The following is a 17,769-nucleotide window of genomic DNA, read 5'->3' as shown; positions in this document are numbered from 1 at the left end:
GATTCGGTTCAATATTTAATCTTGTATGTCAGCTTCTGACACATTCAATTCATAAAAGAGGATTTTTTTTAACTCCCTCAATTTGATCCTTCATAATCTTGTCATCCGGTATAACACAAAACCCTTGTTGAGTGATTCGCTTTTCAAATCTGTCTTTCTCAGAATTCGTTTTATGCTAATGTTTCCTCACCTGCCCCTGTATTAATCTAGACGTGCAGGGGATATTTTTTAAATGACCCCTCATGATAAAATGGATAGGTAACAACTTGGATAGGATACGTTTAACAGTCAGACATTGGCCAGTAATGGAGAAAGTTAATCCATGCCACAGTTATGTTCTTCATTCTCTTCCTGCACCCTGTAGTGCACTAAGGCAGACTTCCGTCTGTTTCCATAGCTAGTAATTCCCAAAACGGGTTGCCAGTCTGTCGCCAGAGGCTTACGGCTTGAGGGGCATCACTCTGCATCAAGCCTGACTGACCAGGTGTCTCTTAGTGCTAGTCAGTTGGCGTGTAGGATTCAACCTGTTTGACAGCCATCGAGTCCTAGGACTCAAACTTGAAGCTTCCGGCTCAGAGGCACACATGCTACCCACTGCGTCCTCCTGCAGTTAGATTAATCATGCAGAATTTTGCCCAAAGTCTTTGAAAAGCTAAAATGATAGGTGTGCTTTATTTTTTAATTGATTGAAATCGACCCTTAGAGATGCCTTCTCCTTTACTACACTTTGCTTAACCTTCCAGTGTTTAACACAGCCCATTTTCTACATGCGCCAATGAAGGAAAGTGAAGCTCAGAATCAGATGCAATTGGTCTGTTTAGATAACCTTCGGTTAGAAGCACATAAAATCCAGTAGTATGTTGTATGGTTGCCCCATCAGCAATGCCTTTGTATATCAGGGTTCCATGAGGGATAAAATCCAGTGACTGAATCTGCAGTGCCAGATGAGATTCAGCATGAGTGAAGGTCGTAGAACATCTCTCCAACCCTGTGTCTGTTGTCTTGAACTTAGATTGTGGGAAGGTGGAATAGATTGCGGTCAGTTGTTACAAACAGTAAGTTAGTTAACGAAGGTGTTGAGTTGGGAGCTCAAGTATGTTGGATTTAGCTCAGCCGTCTCAACTTGCTGAATATATTTGGCATTCATGATCTGGTCTATTTAAAGCACAGGGTATTCCTGAACGAGTAAGAATGAATTTTAATGAGCACTCGGTGGTTTTTGGTCCATGAAGACTGGGTGGAAGCACATCATGATGTTACTTTGACATTTGAATTATAAAAATATAATTTTATTTATTAGTCACCAGTAGGTTTACATTAACACTGCAATGAAGTTGCTGTGAAATTCCCCTAGTCTCCACAGTCTGGCGCCTGTTCGGGTCAATGCACCTAACTTGCAAGTCTTTCAGAATGAAACCAGAGCACCTGGAAGAAACTCTCTCAGACAAAGGGAGAAACTCCACACAGACAGTGACCCAAGCTGGGAATCAAACTCGGGTCCCTGGCTGTGAGACAGCAGTGCTAACCACTGTGCCATCGTGCCACCCATTTCATGGTGCTGTTTCATTTCCATGCATAAATGTTTGATTGAATAGACTCTATTTTGAACCACTGATGAACATAAGAAATAGGAGCAGGAGTAGGCCATCTAGCCCTTTGAGCCTGCCCCACCATTCAATAAGATCATGGCTGATCTGTCGTGGCTCAGTTCCACATTCCCGCCCTCTCCCCATAACCCTTAATCCCCTCTCTTATCAAAAACCCATCAACCCGCGTCTTAAAAATATTTAGCGAGGCAGCCTCCACCACTTCAATGGGCAGAGAATTCCAGAGATTCACCACCCTTTGAGTGAAGAAGTTCCTCCTCAACTCCGATCTAAACTGCCTCCCCCTTATCTTGAGGCTGTGCCCCCTAGTTCTGCTATCATAAACATAAGAACATAAGAAATAGGAGCAGGAGTAGGCCATCTGGCCCTTCGAGCCTGCCCCGCCATTCAATAAGATCATGGCTGATCTGTCGTGGCTCAGTTCCACTTTCCCGCCCTCTCCCCATAACCCTTAATCCCCTCTCTTATCAAAAACCCATCAACCCGCTTCTTAAAAATATTTAGCGAGGCAGCCTCCACCACTTCAACGGGCAGAGAATTCCAGAGATTCACCACCCTTTGAGTGAAGAAGTTCCTCCTCAACTCCGTTCTGAACCGCCCCCCCTTTATCTTGAGGCTGTGCCCCCTAGTCCTACTGTCTTTTTTGAGCGGGAATAGTCTTTCCACCTCTATCCTATCCATCCCATTCATCATCTTATACGTCTCAATGAGATCTCCCCTCATTCTTCTAAACTCTAACGAGTACAAGCCTAGTTTATTCAGCCTCTCCTCATAGCTCAACCCCCTCAACTCCGGTATCAGCCTAGTAAACCTCCTCTGCACTCCCTCCAAGGCCAAAATATCCTTGCGCAGGTGCGGCGCCCAAAACTGCACACAGTACTCCAGCTGCGGCCTCACCAATGCCCTATACAGCTGCAGCAAGACCTCCCTACTTTTATATTCAATCCCCCTCGCTATGAAGGCCAGCATCCCATTCGCCTTCCTGACCACCTGCTGCACCTGCAGGCTGGGTTTTTGCGACTCATGCACAAGGACCCCGAGGTCCCTCTGCACCGTCGCCTGCTGCAGTTTTTCGCCACGTAAGTAATAGTCCTTCCTACCATTCTTCCTACCAAAGTGGACCACCTCACACTTGCCAACATTAAATTCCATTTGCCATTTCCTGGCCCATTCGCCCAGCCTATCTAGATCCTTCTGCAGACTCTCCACACCCTCCGCACAATTTGCCTTTCCCCCAATCTTGGTGTCATCAGCAAATTTCGACACCCTACACTCGGTTCCCTCCTCCAGATCATCTATATAAATGGTAAATAGCTGAGGCCCCAGCACCGACCCCTGGGGCACCCCACTAGTCACCAACCGCCAATCCGAATAGCACCCATTGACCCCCACTCTCTGCCTCCTATTTGACAACCAATCCTCTATCCACGCTAACACCCTACCCCCAACTCCATGTCCTCTGACCTTCTGCAGTAACCTCTTGTGAGGTACCTTATCAAACGCCTTCTGAAAATCCAGAAAGACCACATCCACCGGCTCTCCTCTATCCACCGCCCTAGACACATCCTCATAGAACTCCAGTAAATTTGTCAGACACGACTTCCCTTTAATGAAACCGTGTTGCGTCTGCCCTATCAAGCAATTCCCTTCAAGATGCCTCGCAATTTCCTCCTTAATGACGGATTCTAACATTTTACCTACCACAGACGTTAAACTAACCGGCCTGTAATTCCCCGCCTTTTGCCTGGCACCCTTCTTAAACAACGGCGTAACATTAGCCGTTTTCCAATCCTCCGGCACTTCCCCGGAATCCAGCGACGTCTGGAAAATAACCACCAAGGCATCCACTATCACCTCCGCCATTTCTTTCAGAACCCTCGGATGCATTCCATCCGGTCCTGGGGTCTTGTCCACAATCAGCCCCTCCAGTCTGTCGCGCACCACCTCTCTAGTAACAGTAATGTCATTAAGACCCTCCAGTCCTACCACCTTTCCATCGCTAACACCCGGCAAATTATTCACGTCCTCCTCCGTGAAGACAGAAACAAAAAAGTTATTCAAGACCTCCGCCATATCCCCATCCCCTACCACTAGGTCCCCTTTCTCATCCGCTAAGGGACCAACGTTCACCCTAGCCAGCCTCTTCCTTTTTATATATTTATAAAAACTCTTGCTATCCTTTTTTATATTAAGTGCTAGCCCAGCTTCATAGCTTCTTCTACCCTCCTTTATCAACTTTTTTGTCAATCTTTGTTGACATTTAAACCTTTCCCAATCCTCTTCTCGCCCACTGCTCTTAGCTACTCTAAATTCCTCCGCTTTTAATTTAACACTTTCCTTCACCTCCTTCGTTATCCACGGCTTATTACCTCTCTTCCTACTGTCCTTTTTAACCATCGGAATAAATTTCTGCTGAGCACCAAGAAAGATCTCCTTAAAGATCCTCCACTGCTCCTCAGCAGACCTACCTTCCAACGCGCTCCCCCAGTCCACATTCGCCAATTCTTCTCTCATCCTACCATACTCCCCTCTATTCAAACAAAGGACACGTGCGGAAGAATCTCTCTACCTCTACCTTATCCATCCCCTTCATTATCTTATACGTCTCTATAAGATCCCCCCTCATCCTTCTAAACTCCAACGAGTACAGACCCAGTCTATTTAGTCTGTCTTCATAGTCTAACCCTCTCATCTCTGGTATCAGCCTAGTGAACCTCCTCTGCACTCCCTCCAAGGCCAATATATCCTTCTTCAAGTGCGGTGACCAGCTGCAGCCTCACCAGTACCCAGTACAGTTGCAGCAAGACCGCCCTACTTTTATATTCTATCCCCCTCGCTATAAAGGCCAACATTCCATTAGCCTTCTTGATCACCTGCTGCACCTGCAGACTGGGTTTTTGCGACTCATGCACAAGGATCCCCAGGTCCCTCTGCACCAGAGCATGCTGCAGCTTTTCGCCTTTTAAATAATAATCCCTCCTACTATTATTTCTGCCAAAGTGGATAACCCCACACTTGCCAACATTATACTCCTTCTGCCAGGTCCTCGCCCACTCACTCAGCCTATCCAGATCCTTCTGGATAGACCAATGAAGCTTTTTAGTTCAAATTTAAATAGAACGGAGTTGAGGAGGAACTTCTTCACTCAAAGGGTGGTGAATCTCTGGAATTCTCTGCCCGTTGAAGTGGTGGAGGCTGCCTCGCTAAATATATTTAAGATGCGGGTTGATAGGTTTTTGATAGGCAAGGGGATTAAGGGTTACGGGGAGAGGGTGGGAAAGTGGAACTGAGCCACGACAGATCAGCCATGATCTTATTGAATGGCGGGGCAGGCTCGAAGGGCTAGATGGCCTACTCCTGCTCCTATTTCTTATGTTCTTTGCCACAACTATCAATGCAATAAATTGAAATCAGAGTACAGTTTAAGAAAAGTTCTGGTTTCTATCACTTTTTCATCTAATTATTTAGAATTCAATTCTCCTCAAATCTCTCTTCTGCTTCTCTCCCTCTTTTTCATACTCTGGAGAGATGGGATTCAGTTCCTGTCATTAGAAGCAGCATTTTCTTTAATGTTCACTCCAAAGATGTGCGGGCTGGGTGGATTGGTCATGCTAAATTGCTCCTTAGTGTCAGGGTGACTCGCGAGGGTAAATGCATAGGCTGTGGGGATGGGGCCTGGGTGAGATTGTAGTCAATGCAGATTTGATGGGCTGAATCTGCACTGGAGGGATTCAATGATTCTAAAGTTTAAAGTTTATTTGTTAGTGTCACAAGTAGGCTTAAGTTAACACTGCAACTAAATTACTGTGAAAATCCCCTAACTGTCGCACTCCAGCGCCTGAGGGAGAGTTTAGCATGACCAATGCATTTAATCAGCACATCTTTCAGACTGTAGGAGAAACTGGAGCACCCAGAGGAAACCCACACTGACATGGGGAGAATGTGCAGACTCTGCACAAACAGTGACCCAAACTGGAAATCGAACCCAGTCCTTGGCGCTGTGAGGCAGCCGTGCTAACCACTGTGCCACCGTGCCATTCTACTGAGTGACTCCACAACAAATGGATCAGATCAAACCTTTGAAGCCATGCCACATCCATGATGGTAGATGATTAAACAATTAACCAGAGTGAAAGGCTCCACAAATATCACCATCCCAAGATGCTGGAAACAGCAAGGTATATAGGACCCATCAATATCTGGCGTATAGCGCTGCAGAATTATGCTCCAGAATTAGCCATGCCTCTCACCAGACTGTTTCAATGCAACTAAAACACTGGCATCCATCTTCAACATGTGAAATTGTCCGGGTGTGTTGTGCTTACGAAAAGCAAGACAAATGCAATCCAGGCAATTACCACCCCATCAGTTTACTCTTGATCATCAGAAAACCGGTAGAAGGAATTATCGGTAATGCTATTAATGTTCAGTTTGTGTTCCTGAACTTATTACAGCCTTGGCCCAAACATGGAAGAGCTGAATTCAGAAATTCTGTTGAGAATGACTGCTCATGATATTAAGGCAGCATTTGATCAAGTGTGGGATAGCAACATTGAAGTGAATGGTAATTGGGAGGAAAACTGTCCATTGTTGCGCTCATGCTGACACGGAAGAAGATGCTTGTGGCTATTAGAGGTCAATCATCTCCACTCTGGGACATCACTGCAGGAGCTCTTTAGGGTAGCGTCCAAGACCCAACCAACTTCAGCTGTTTCATCAATGACCTTCCTTCTATTGTAACATCTGACATGGGGATGTTTGCACAGTGTTGCGTACTTTGAGTTGGGGCTGTTCAGTTATTTCAGCATTCCCCATTGATATGCAGCAACTCTTGGACAATGTTCAGGCTTGGACTGATAAGAGGCAATTCACCTTTTATGCCACACAAGTGTCATCCAACACCATTCCAACGAAAGGATCTAATCATTTCCCCTTTGCTGAATGTGCCATCCTCAACATTCCATTGGCCAGATCCTCAACTGGACTAATCGTATAAATACTGTAAGAACTCAGAGGCTGCGAGTACTGCAGTTAATAACTCGCCTGTCCACCAATGACATGACACAAATGCCTGGATGAGTGTGGTTCCAAAAGCACTCAAGCTGGACACCATCAGGACAAAGCTTCCCACTAGACTGGCAATTTCTCCATCCTGGGGAACATTCACTCCCTCTACCACTGTAGTAGCAGTGTTTACCATGTACAAAGTGCACTGCAACAACTCACCAAGGCTCCTTTGGCAGCACCTTCCAAACCTGCGACCTCTAGCATCCAAAAGGACGAGGCAGCAGATGCCTGAGAACACCGTCACCTACAAATCCCACTCCAAGGCACTCAGCATCCTGACTTGGAAGCGTATCGCTATTCCTTCACTGTCACTGGGTCAGAATCCTGGAACTCCCTCACAGCACTGAGAGTGTTCCTCCACCACTTGGCCTGCAGCGGGTTAAGAAGACGGTTCACATTTATCTTCTCCAGGGAAATTGTGGATGAACCACAAGTGCTTGTCTTTCCAGCAAACACCATGGTAAAATAAAATCTCAGTAAGGTTGAGTTCTCATGAGCGTGACTTACCTTTTCATTTCTCTGTCTTCAGTGACTGCAGAGCATGGATGTAAGTTTGAAATTATTTGAATTAATACTTCAATTACCAGGAATATTAGTGTAATTCTGCAACAGTACTATTAATAGCATTAATAGAACCTTTTGCCTCATGGACTGCTTCACATGAACCCACTAACACGCAAGTGGAGCCCCTCGCAGCCTTTCCTGACCTCTGGATATTTCCAAGGACATTCTAAATTGCTTTACAACTAATGCAGCATTTTGAAAGTGCATTCACACAGTGGCACTCCAGATTAGCTTTTCAGCACTGTGACAATGTTATATTCAGTGCTTGATTTGTAATGTCTGAAAGGAATTTGTCTCATTAGTTTTTTTTTAAAAGTCTCCTGCATATTCAGTTACTTATCACCTCACCTTGCATGGCCGTTTTATAACACTGAAGTGTTTATTTTTAACTATAACATGTGACAACGGGTAGAAAGTGGGAGAAAAAAGTTGGTCAACGTTTTAGCACCTTTAAGTAGCCTGTGACAAGCAAGAGACAAAGGTTAAAGAAACACTCTCAACAACATCACTTCAGTAAAGTCTTACCCTCACCCCAAATGTGCCTGGCTGACATTTTCATTTTCCTCAAAGTAGCATGAAAGATTTGACAGCAATTTTTTTCCAATTTTTCTCTTAATTTAGGCAGCGTTCAATTGAAATTGGTAGATTGAAACCTCCTTTCATATTACCTATGGCCTACCAAAAGAAAAAAACAAATTGCTGCCTTTGTGTTGAGCTTGAAGCTGAATTATTTTCCATGGTGCACTGCAATAAAAAACACAATAGAAGTTGGATTATTCTAATAACATGTATTTGAGGCACTTTTAATGGTAGATTGAGATCTGGGGTGAATCAGATTTGTTCTCTTTGCGAAAGGAATTCGCAAAGAGGTTGCTAATAAGTAATGAAACCAAGTCTATTGACCTGTCAAGGTGACCAAGTATTTTTATTCACATCAGTTTTTACTCATGTCAGAATTAGCCTGATCAAGATAACAGTATAAATTTTCAGACAGTTGTATGATTCTCCTTTCCTCCAGAGTGCTGGATTAAATGCAATGCTTCTTTTCCCCCTCCGGGAGTAAGACATAGCCTCGTTGCGTCTCATAACAAAATGCACTTACTTCAGGTTTGGCTGTTACTGTGATTTTTCTCACTTTCTTTCCTTGGAAGGAGAAAGCTCTGCAATGAAGACAGCAGAAGGGCGGCACAGTGGTTAGCACTGCTGCCTTACAGCGCTAGGGATCCAGGTTCAATTCCAGCCTTGGGTGACTGTCTGTGGGGGGGGGGGTTTGTATATTTTCCCTGCGTAGTCTGCATAGGGTTCCTCCCATAGTCCAAAAGTGTGCAGTGAGATGGACTGGCTGTGCTACTTTGCACCTGAGCATCCCAAGATATGTAGATTAGGAGGATTAGCAGGATAAATATGTGGGGTTATGGGGGCAGGGCCTGGGTAAAGTGATCTGTCGGAAAGTTGGTGCAAAATTGATGGACGGATGGCCTCTTTATACACTGTAGGGACTCCATGTGAGGTGGCCTTTGTTCTCTCTCTCGAGCCATTGCAAGTTTGTTGTTTTTGAGCAATGGAAAATTGATTTGATATGGTAGCAAAATTATTACTATGAGCTCATCTGGAATTAGTTCCAGCAACTGTGGGTTGTTTCATATGAAGCGTGCTTGCACAAAGCAGGCTAATACCTCAGTTCAAGCCAGGTCCCTTTTCTCTTTTGCCTCATGCTTCATTAATTCATTCACTTACACGTGCTGCAGGAGGCTTTCCCTGCTTCTTGAATGAATGATGTGCTCAGTGTACTGCCAGTTTGAAGTTAGTGGGAAGAAGTAAAGCTGTTTGTATTAAAGGAGCATTATTCACCCTGCATGTTTTTATAAGCCTATTTGTGACATTACTAAAACAAAACTAAACTAATCTATAGTTTATATCTCCTTTGCTTTCTGTTCCTACCACAGTGTACGTAAGTAATTACCTTGACAATTAGATGCGAATATTTTTCCCTGGCATGCACTAAACAGTTTCCTTGACACCTATTTTCGATTGTGACACTTATGGCGAAACACAAAAAATTGATTTTCTACAGTTGATGCCACCATATGACTTTTTCAACAATGTAGATTTGTGGGCAGCACGGTGGCACAGTGTTTAGCACTGCTGCCTCTCAGCGCCAGAAACCCGGGTTCAATTCTGGCCTCGGGTGACTGTCTGTGTGGAGTTTGCACATTCTCCTGGTGTCTGTTTCCTCCAGGTGCTCCAGTTTCCTCCCACAGTCCAAAGTGTGGGTTAGGCTGATTGGCCATGCTAAATTATTGCTTCTTGGTGTCAGGGACATTAGCATGCTAAATACAGATAATTGAATGTATTCAAGACGCGGCGAGATATGGCACTCGGGGCGAATGGGATCAAAGTTCATGGGGAGAAACTATTGAGTTGGATGATCAGCTAGGATCATGATGAATGGCGGAGCAGGTTCAAGGGACCAAATGGCCACCTCCTGCTCCTATCTTCTATTTTTCTACAAAAGGGCTGAATGGGATTGCAGGCTCAAGGGGCTGAATGGCCTCCTGCACTGTAGGGATGCTGTGAAAATCTCATCCTGTTTCTATGAGATTTCTTTATTGGTTTATCTTTCACCCCATTTACTTTTATATCCACATCTACAGTACGTGGAAGGATGAAGAGTCAAACAATGGTTCAAAGTGTCTGCCTGGACTGACCACGAAAATGCATTGCACAATAGTCTGGAATGATTTTGGTTTTCTTTAGTTTGGAGAATGATCAAGAGGTGGGGTGGATCTGAAGTCAATGGAGGCACGAACAGCTTGTCACAATGTTTGGCCCTATTCCTGCTGCGAGAGGACTATGAATCACAGCGCAGTAGGGCACTCAAAGAGGTCACTCGACATTCCAGTTAATCCCTCATCCAATCTTTCCCCACATTTTTTCTCATCTGTGTACACCCAATTCCCTTTTAAAGATTTTATTAGAACCATCCTTCACCTAATCTGGCAGCGCATTCCAAATCTAAACTGATCGTTGCTTTAAAAAGATTTTTTTTCCTCCCGTTGCTTTTGATTCTCAGTATTGACCCTTCAGTCTTTAGAAAGAGTTTTTATTTCCTCTATTATTACAATCCCAGTGGAGACCATCAATGTTTAAAGCGAAATCTGGATACTAAGTGATGAACTTGTAAGAGGGAATGAACGAACTGAGTCTTCTGAGACCGTGTAGAAGAAAAACGTCTTTATTTAACGTACATGAGGGAGAGCAGAACTTGTGGCTGTAACTACAGCTTGCTTCCGAGCTACTCTACTGAGCATTGGGTCTTAGAGATTCTTATACTTTTTTCACGTTACAAAGTGCTATATTTCGATTGTTACTTTAAATTGGTTACGGTTCTATTTTTGATCACGTTATACGGATCCTGTGTGCTTTAGCTTTAATACTTGATTAGTTTCCCAGAGACACAATGGCTCCTCTAGACCTTTTGGAGCCTTGATAAGTGATATCAATTCTCTTCTTGTTGCTGTAACCTTGGAACGATCTCACCTGGGCTATGACTGTTTTTGTGAGATGTAGTTATTTATACTTTGTCATGTGTCTGCCTGCCCTGAGTATGGATACTACAGTCAGGCTGTCTGTTTAACCCTTTCCATTCATTCATTCATCTTCTGCTACAACCCACACTCCCTGGGTTTTGCCCCATTATAAATTGAAAGCAATACCCACAAGATGTCACACTTTCAAACAAATGTGTGAAGAGCAATTAAATAATGTAAGCATCACTAAACCAGCATTATAACAACTTCTGCCAAAAACTCAACTCGACTTTTGCTTCCCACTCAGAAGTCCCCTTAAGCAATATATAACAAGAATCTTGAAGGTTAATTCAGTTCTTCTGGGTCCAAAGAAAAGGGTCCTAACAACCCTCCAAAATTCAGTTTGAATGGACATTTACTGCTTTTTGTCAGTCTGCTCCCCTAATTTCTGAACAGCACTTTCCAGGCTAATTGTTCAGGCTGATTACCTTCTGCCATTAAGCTAATTGCCTTTCTCTAAGGACCACAGTAGGTTTCTTCCTTTAGCTTTCAGCTAGGCAAATCTTCAAGCTTCCTTCCTCCTTGTGAACTTCCAAACGAAGCTGAAGCCCCACACACATTCCATTGTGATAAATAATGAAGTCAGTATTTTCTCTGTTTATGGTGCAGGTCTGATCAATATTTATTTCTTTTTTTTGTTCCCATGGTTCAGTGAGTTTCTGCCTACACCAAGGCCAAAGCTGCAACAGCCTTCTGTGAGAAGCACCCAAATAAATTAAAACGAAGGACAATCTTAATGCTCACAGCTCAACTCCATGACAATGTGACATACTTAGGATGTTGCAAACAGAAATGTAAATTAATTATTTTTTACATTCGCAATCAAACGATTGTGTTGGTTCATTTGAACAATTTAGATACCTAATAAAGTTTTATGTTTCTCTTTTCTGAAAATTATCATCCTTATCAAGGAAATCCCTTGATGACCAATTGCCTTTAACTTATTTTCATCTGGCAACTCCAACATAATTTAAATCTTTAATTGAAGTAAGAGTAGGTTTCCTGGCTTCATTAAAATCTCAAAAAATGTGTCACCTATCATTTAGGTTTTACACATCTATCTCTAACCTTCTAAAATAAATATAGATTAGCTACTAACTAATGAACCAAATCTTGTTTGATTTGTATTAGTTTAGAGCTTGTGAATTGGCTTCCTAATCATTAGAAGATAAGAGAAAGGAGCAGGAGTAGACCCCGTGGCCCAGTGAGTCTGCTCCACCATTCAGTACCATCTTGGACTTCCAACTCTGTTTTCCTGCCCACTCCTCGTAACTCATGATTCCCTGACGGACCAAAAAATCTGTCTATCCCACCTTAAATGTATTCAACAACGGAGCATCCGCAACCCTTGGGAGAAGAGATGATCAAAGATTCACTACCCAACGCATTACAAAATTTCTCCTCATCTCAGTTCGAAATGATCAGCTCCTTATCCCGACCAATAGAAATAAACTCTGCACCCACTCTATCAAGCCCCTTCATAATTTTGTAGGTTTCCATGAGATCGCCCCTAGTTCTTCCAAATGTTTTAAGCCCAATTTACTCAGCCTCCCGTCACAGGACAACCTCTTCATCCCAGGGATCAATTGAGTGAAACTTTGCTATATTGCTTCCAATGCAAATATATCCTTTCTTCAACGTGGAGGCCAAACCTGCACAGTCTCACCAAATTCTGACAGGCCCCCTCTGTATCCTCCTCGCAGCTTACTTTGCCGCCTAGTTTGGCATCATTAGTAAATTTAGATGGATTAATAATCTGATTTCAATTTATCTTGAGTTTAACACTTAATTCCGAAAACTAAAAAATTATATTCAAATAATGAGAGTTATGAGCTCCATGTTCACAACATGGATCAAACCTTGATGATTTTAAACACTTTCTTCAAATTAGCTCTGACTTTTTCTACACTAAGGAGAACATCCATGTCTATCTAGTCTGTCTCCATTACTATAACCCCTCACCTTGGAATCATTCTAGTCACTCCCCTTTTCACTCTTCCTTCCAAAAGCATGGTGCCCAGAATTGGACACATTGCTTCAAATGGGTCTGCAGTAGTGTCTGATATAGTTACCAAAATTTCTGAACTTTATACCTCAGAAATCTGTGCATAAATACCCCCATTCCCTTCAGCTTAAAAATTATATAATTTGACATTTATTTTCTCCATTTTTTTTCCACCAAAATGTGTATCCTCGCATTTTTCAGTGTCAAACCTTCTCAGTCATGTGTTCACTCTTTCTGCCAACCTCCTTATGAAGTCACTTCCCAATTTCTTCACTGTGAGCTAGATTTCCAAGCTCAGTTCCTGCCCCCTTCGCCACCAACATTAAAGACTTTCCGCAATCTGCAAAGCATAAGACGACAGAGAATGATGGAATACTCTCCCTCTCATTGGATGAGTGCAGTTCCAACAACACGGAAGATGTTTGATACTCTCCAAGACGAAGCAGCTTGCTTAGTTAACACCCCATCCACAAACATTCACTCCCTCCACTGCTGGATGGTGTCGAAAGGCAATGTGTACCGTCTGATATTTGCGTCGAGTGGCAGGTTTTATCTTGTATCTGTGTGGTTATTTGATCATAAAGTTTCCATTGTAAGCCAGTTCTTCTGATGCTGTTGGTCTCAAAATCCAATCAATTGAGAACAAGATAGGAATAATGACATCAAACAGCGAGGCTGTTTGAATGCACTGTTAGCCACTGTTATTAATACATCTACACCATCAATCAAATTCTGTTTATTGTCACATACTAGTGGAAGATATTTGAACAATGAGAGAAAAAGAAAGTGGAGATAGATGGAACTGTGCCATATACCCATGACCCTTGGCTAGGTTCAGTGCAGAGGTGTCAGTCAGCCATTCAGTCTGTTGCCCAGGTAAAGTGAGTTGAAATTAATACATCCTTCATCAGTTTAAATAATGACATTCAAACTTTAACTTCAAATAAACGGTGTGGGTGATCGTTTGCTGTGCAGGTGAAACTTTTTCGTATGGTGGATTGAAATCAATTAGAAAATATAAAGTTTATGAAAAAATGCCTTTGAAAGTTGCTTGTCTATTAAGTAAACACACTGGCTTCAATAATGCAGGTCCAAAATCTACTGATATACATCCACATACGCTGACAAAATATATCGGCCAGAATCTTGCCAACATTCACGTCAGCGGGATTTTCCCATCCTGCCATAGTGAATGGAGATTTGGTCGGGTGCCAAATTCTCCGACCTGTCTGCAGCGGGAATGTCAGGACAGATCGCTCCCTTAGAATTTCCCTTGCAGTCTTTCCAAAAAATTTATATTATATTCCTCATTCTATTTATGTAATAGTTTTGCAAGTTTGCACATTTGAAATGTGACCATTCCAAAACTGCAAACCAGCAAAGAGTATCAAAAAGACATAATCTAATCTAGCCCAGTGTAATAACTCCACGGAGGTGAAAGTCTGTCACCATGTTACTTTATTTACACCATACATCTGTACACAGCCAGCTCTCCTGTTGCTCCCAGCAAAATACAGGCTGGGAGTCTGATACACCTGTTTTAAATAGGGAGCATGAGGCTCCCTGATTTAACCATCAATTAGGACTCATCAGGTACCTCTTCCAAGTACCAACATAATAAACTAAGTCAAATTAAATGAAGGACAAATTAAAAGAGGCAGCTCCCCAAAAGGATGGGGAACAGCCCGAACAAAAATCACAGTCAAAAGGAAACTTAAAACATTAACTCAGAAGGTGATCATCAGGGTCGATAATACACCCCAGCCTCTGCGGGGCCCAACGAGCGCAGAAGGCGTCAACTGCGCCCGTGGACACCGCATGCTCCCTGGTCACAAATGTAAGCTCATCAGGTAGTTCATGCTCCAACCTCATTAACCTGGTTGAAGTCATCACACTTCCTTCATGATTACTGATTTATTTTGCGTGAAATCATCCAGTACATGTTTCAGGAGCTCAAAGTTTTATCTCACGAGCCATATTATACATTATAAGGTGCATTCCTTTTCGTACATATCCTGTGAAAAGTGTACTACAATGACAATGTACCATCCGTATCATATTTTCTTCATGTAAAATAAATCTGTAATTATAAATGCAGAATTCTTAGTCTTACCAGTACACAATATTCATTTTTCAGAAGTTAATTCTGGGTGGGTTGGGAGGTGGGAAGCAGGGGTGGAGGAAGGAACCAGGCTGAAGGTTTGTCTAGGGTACTCTGATCCACTCAGATAAGCATCTGATAACTACCCAGTGACTGAATCCCCTCCGATCTCCCCAGAATCATGGTGAATTTGAATACTTCAGAATGGGATTTGAATCGGTTCCTGATTTTAAGATCCACACAGCAATGCTAAATTTACCTTGCACACACCATTTTGGTTATATTTTCCCTTCCTTATCTACTCACGTTAATTTGATGACACAATGAACCGTGACTAGTACACCAACTGGGTACAGATTAGCCCAGAAACAAAGTCTTTTTGCCTTATCTTTTAAAAACACAGCAGTCTTGATTGTTTTATGAGCCACTTAATTTGAAGAAAAGTATATATTAGTTAAATGTAGTTTTTGGCATTACAAAATGTGCTTTTATGCAGTTTGACTGACAAGTAATAGAACTTGCAGATGTAACATTTTCGCATTTTTAATGATAAAATTGACACATTGTAGCCGCTGATGTGACTCAAGATACAGTACAGTCATTGATGCAGAAGTTCAAGGAGAGTTTTCGAACAAACACGCCAATTGAGATCTCCCACCTCCAGCAGGCGCCGCGCAGCACATCCACAGGACGAAAGAAGGGAAGGAGGAATAAAAGTCGAGGTAGGACACACAGTACCTTGTTCGGTATATTTCTGAATCTCCATTTAAGGGAAGAGGTGATGGTAGGTTTGGTGGTGGAAGTGGTGCTACTGGTGGTGGTGGAGTGCATGTACTGACAAGCAAACCATCCAAGTTGCTAATTTTTTTAAAAATAAAAAATATTATAGAAGCTCGCGATTCTTCTGAATCCAAGTCCTCACCCCTCCCTCCCCCAACCCCTGAAACCCCCCAAACCCCCAACCCCCATCGCCATCTTTCTCCTGCACATTTCGGCTGTATACTCTCTGCGCAGTATGAATTACATTTCTTCTAGAAACTTTGAATTTAAACATGGGGGAGTTGTGGGGTGGGGGCAAAATTTCAAGGCTTTGCAGCAAGGGCTTGGTGGTTTTGTCCTGCACGCTCCTTCTATGCTGGAATCCTTACTCTGAACAGGCTGTGCGTGTCTGCAATAAATACACTGAACTTAATTTTTGCAAAGCAGAATTTTATAAATGGATGCACTTTATAGATCAGTGCTATTTCTTGGAGCTAACTGACATGGATGCATTGAGTATGGGCAGAAATATCTAAATTGTGCACACCCAGTGGAATCAGCATGGATGAGAGAAAGGATGGGCTAGACACACAGGTAAGGGAGCCAAAAACTATGTGGTAGGACAAAGCAGTTAAATTTATGGTTTGTGCCATTGCTGGGCTGGGATGCTGCAGGTAGATCTTCATAAAATGGGCAAACCTGTGTGAATTTGTATATAAGCCACCCTTTGGTTGGTTTCCCAATATGGCAATGCAAGGATATAGACTTTATACCTCAGGTGTAGGAATATGTGTCCAGGTCAACATTCTTAACACAACTGAAGGTGATTCAAGGGTGTGACCTCAAATGTATGAAAGTTTTTACAAAATTGAGAATGAGAAGGAAAAAATTAATTGTGGCTGCTTGTTATCTCCATATCTGTGAAGAACATGCTCCTTATTCATGCCAACCTATTGAATTTAATAGGATTTATCTTGTACTGGATAGATTGCACTATTTTGAGGAGGACAACTTGATTGTTGCTTAATTAAAGACCAGACAAGATTAAAGAACCTCGATATGCATGCACCGGATGGCTTAAGATGGCTTAAGGCAGATATGTGGATTTTATAACATTCTGAGATATAAGTTAATTGAATGCGAACAAATTATTTTTCACAGTTACAAATTCTGTAACTAAATGGTATAGACTTGAGTTCCGAAGCAAACGAGGAACAGTCACTTGAGCTTTAATTACTTCACACACAAGTTGGTGACAATGTGGAACAGGGAAGCTGGAAGTGATTACTACTAGAAGTTTGAAGGAGGGTCTGGCTCATTTTTAGACATTAATGTGGTGAATGGTATTTTTCGAACTTGAGGACCACCCAGTTGAACTGCCGACTTTTTTGTTGCATGCGGTGGGAATCTCTGCCAGAGCCACCTTTAAAGTACAATTAAAGGTGAAAATAAAGGCCATTATTATCAGAAAGTTGTTGCACGTGGTGGCACAGTGGTTAGCACTGCTGCCTCACAGCGCCAGGGACCCGGAATCGATTCCCGCCTTGAGTCACTGTCTGCACAGAGCCTTCAAGTTCTCCCCCGTCTGTGTGGGTTTCCTCTGGGTGCTCCGGTTTCCTCCCACAGTCTGAAAGACGTGCTGATTAGCTGCATTGGCCATGCTTAAATTCTGCCTCAGTGTAACCCAGTAAAAAGTCTGACAACACTGTGTTTACTGTGTTTACCCCAGTCCAACGCCGGCATATCCACATCAGCGTAACCAAAACAGGTGCCGGAGTGTGACAACTAGAAGATTCTCACTGTAACTTCATTGCAGTGTTAATGTAAGCCTACTTGTAACACAAATAAATAAACTTTAACATAGCAACACAAAAATGTACTTTTGGAATTTGATGGAACCTGTTTGCCTGAGACATTTCATGCTAGAAGTTATACGTTTGCATTTTCAGTGTGAAGTTTTGCCTGCCAGAGAGCAAGTAAGGGAATCACAATTGTTTTCTCCCTGATTTGTTTCCCTTTGCAAAAGTGAATATCTCCCTCTACAACCTCATAACACAAGCACATCAAAAACCAGCA

The 17,769-nt window shown here is 42.7% G+C and overlaps 1 protein-coding gene across 5 annotated transcripts in view; it reads left to right on the top strand.

The window, feature by feature from the left end:
- astn2 (astrotactin 2) overlaps positions 1 to 17,769 on the top strand; it is a 1,598,826-nt gene that overhangs the window by 501,352 nt on the left and 1,079,705 nt on the right. For all 5 annotated transcript variants that reach the window (XM_080212454.1, XM_080212453.1, XM_080212456.1 and 2 more), the window contains one exon: positions 15,504 to 15,656. In XM_080212454.1, coding sequence (XP_080068580.1) covers positions 15,504 to 15,656 — 153 coding nt within the window. The remainder of the gene's footprint in view (positions 1 to 15,503; positions 15,657 to 17,769) is intronic.

Source organism: Carcharhinus amblyrhynchos, chromosome 25 (assembly GCF_965287045.1).
Source record: "Carcharhinus amblyrhynchos chromosome 25, sCarAmb.v2.hapA, whole genome shotgun sequence".
Classification (NCBI taxonomy): Eukaryota; Metazoa; Chordata; class Chondrichthyes; order Carcharhiniformes; family Carcharhinidae; genus Carcharhinus; species Carcharhinus amblyrhynchos.
The sequence above is the reverse complement of the archived record's forward strand: the minus strand, read 5'-3'. Positions and strand labels throughout refer to the sequence as shown.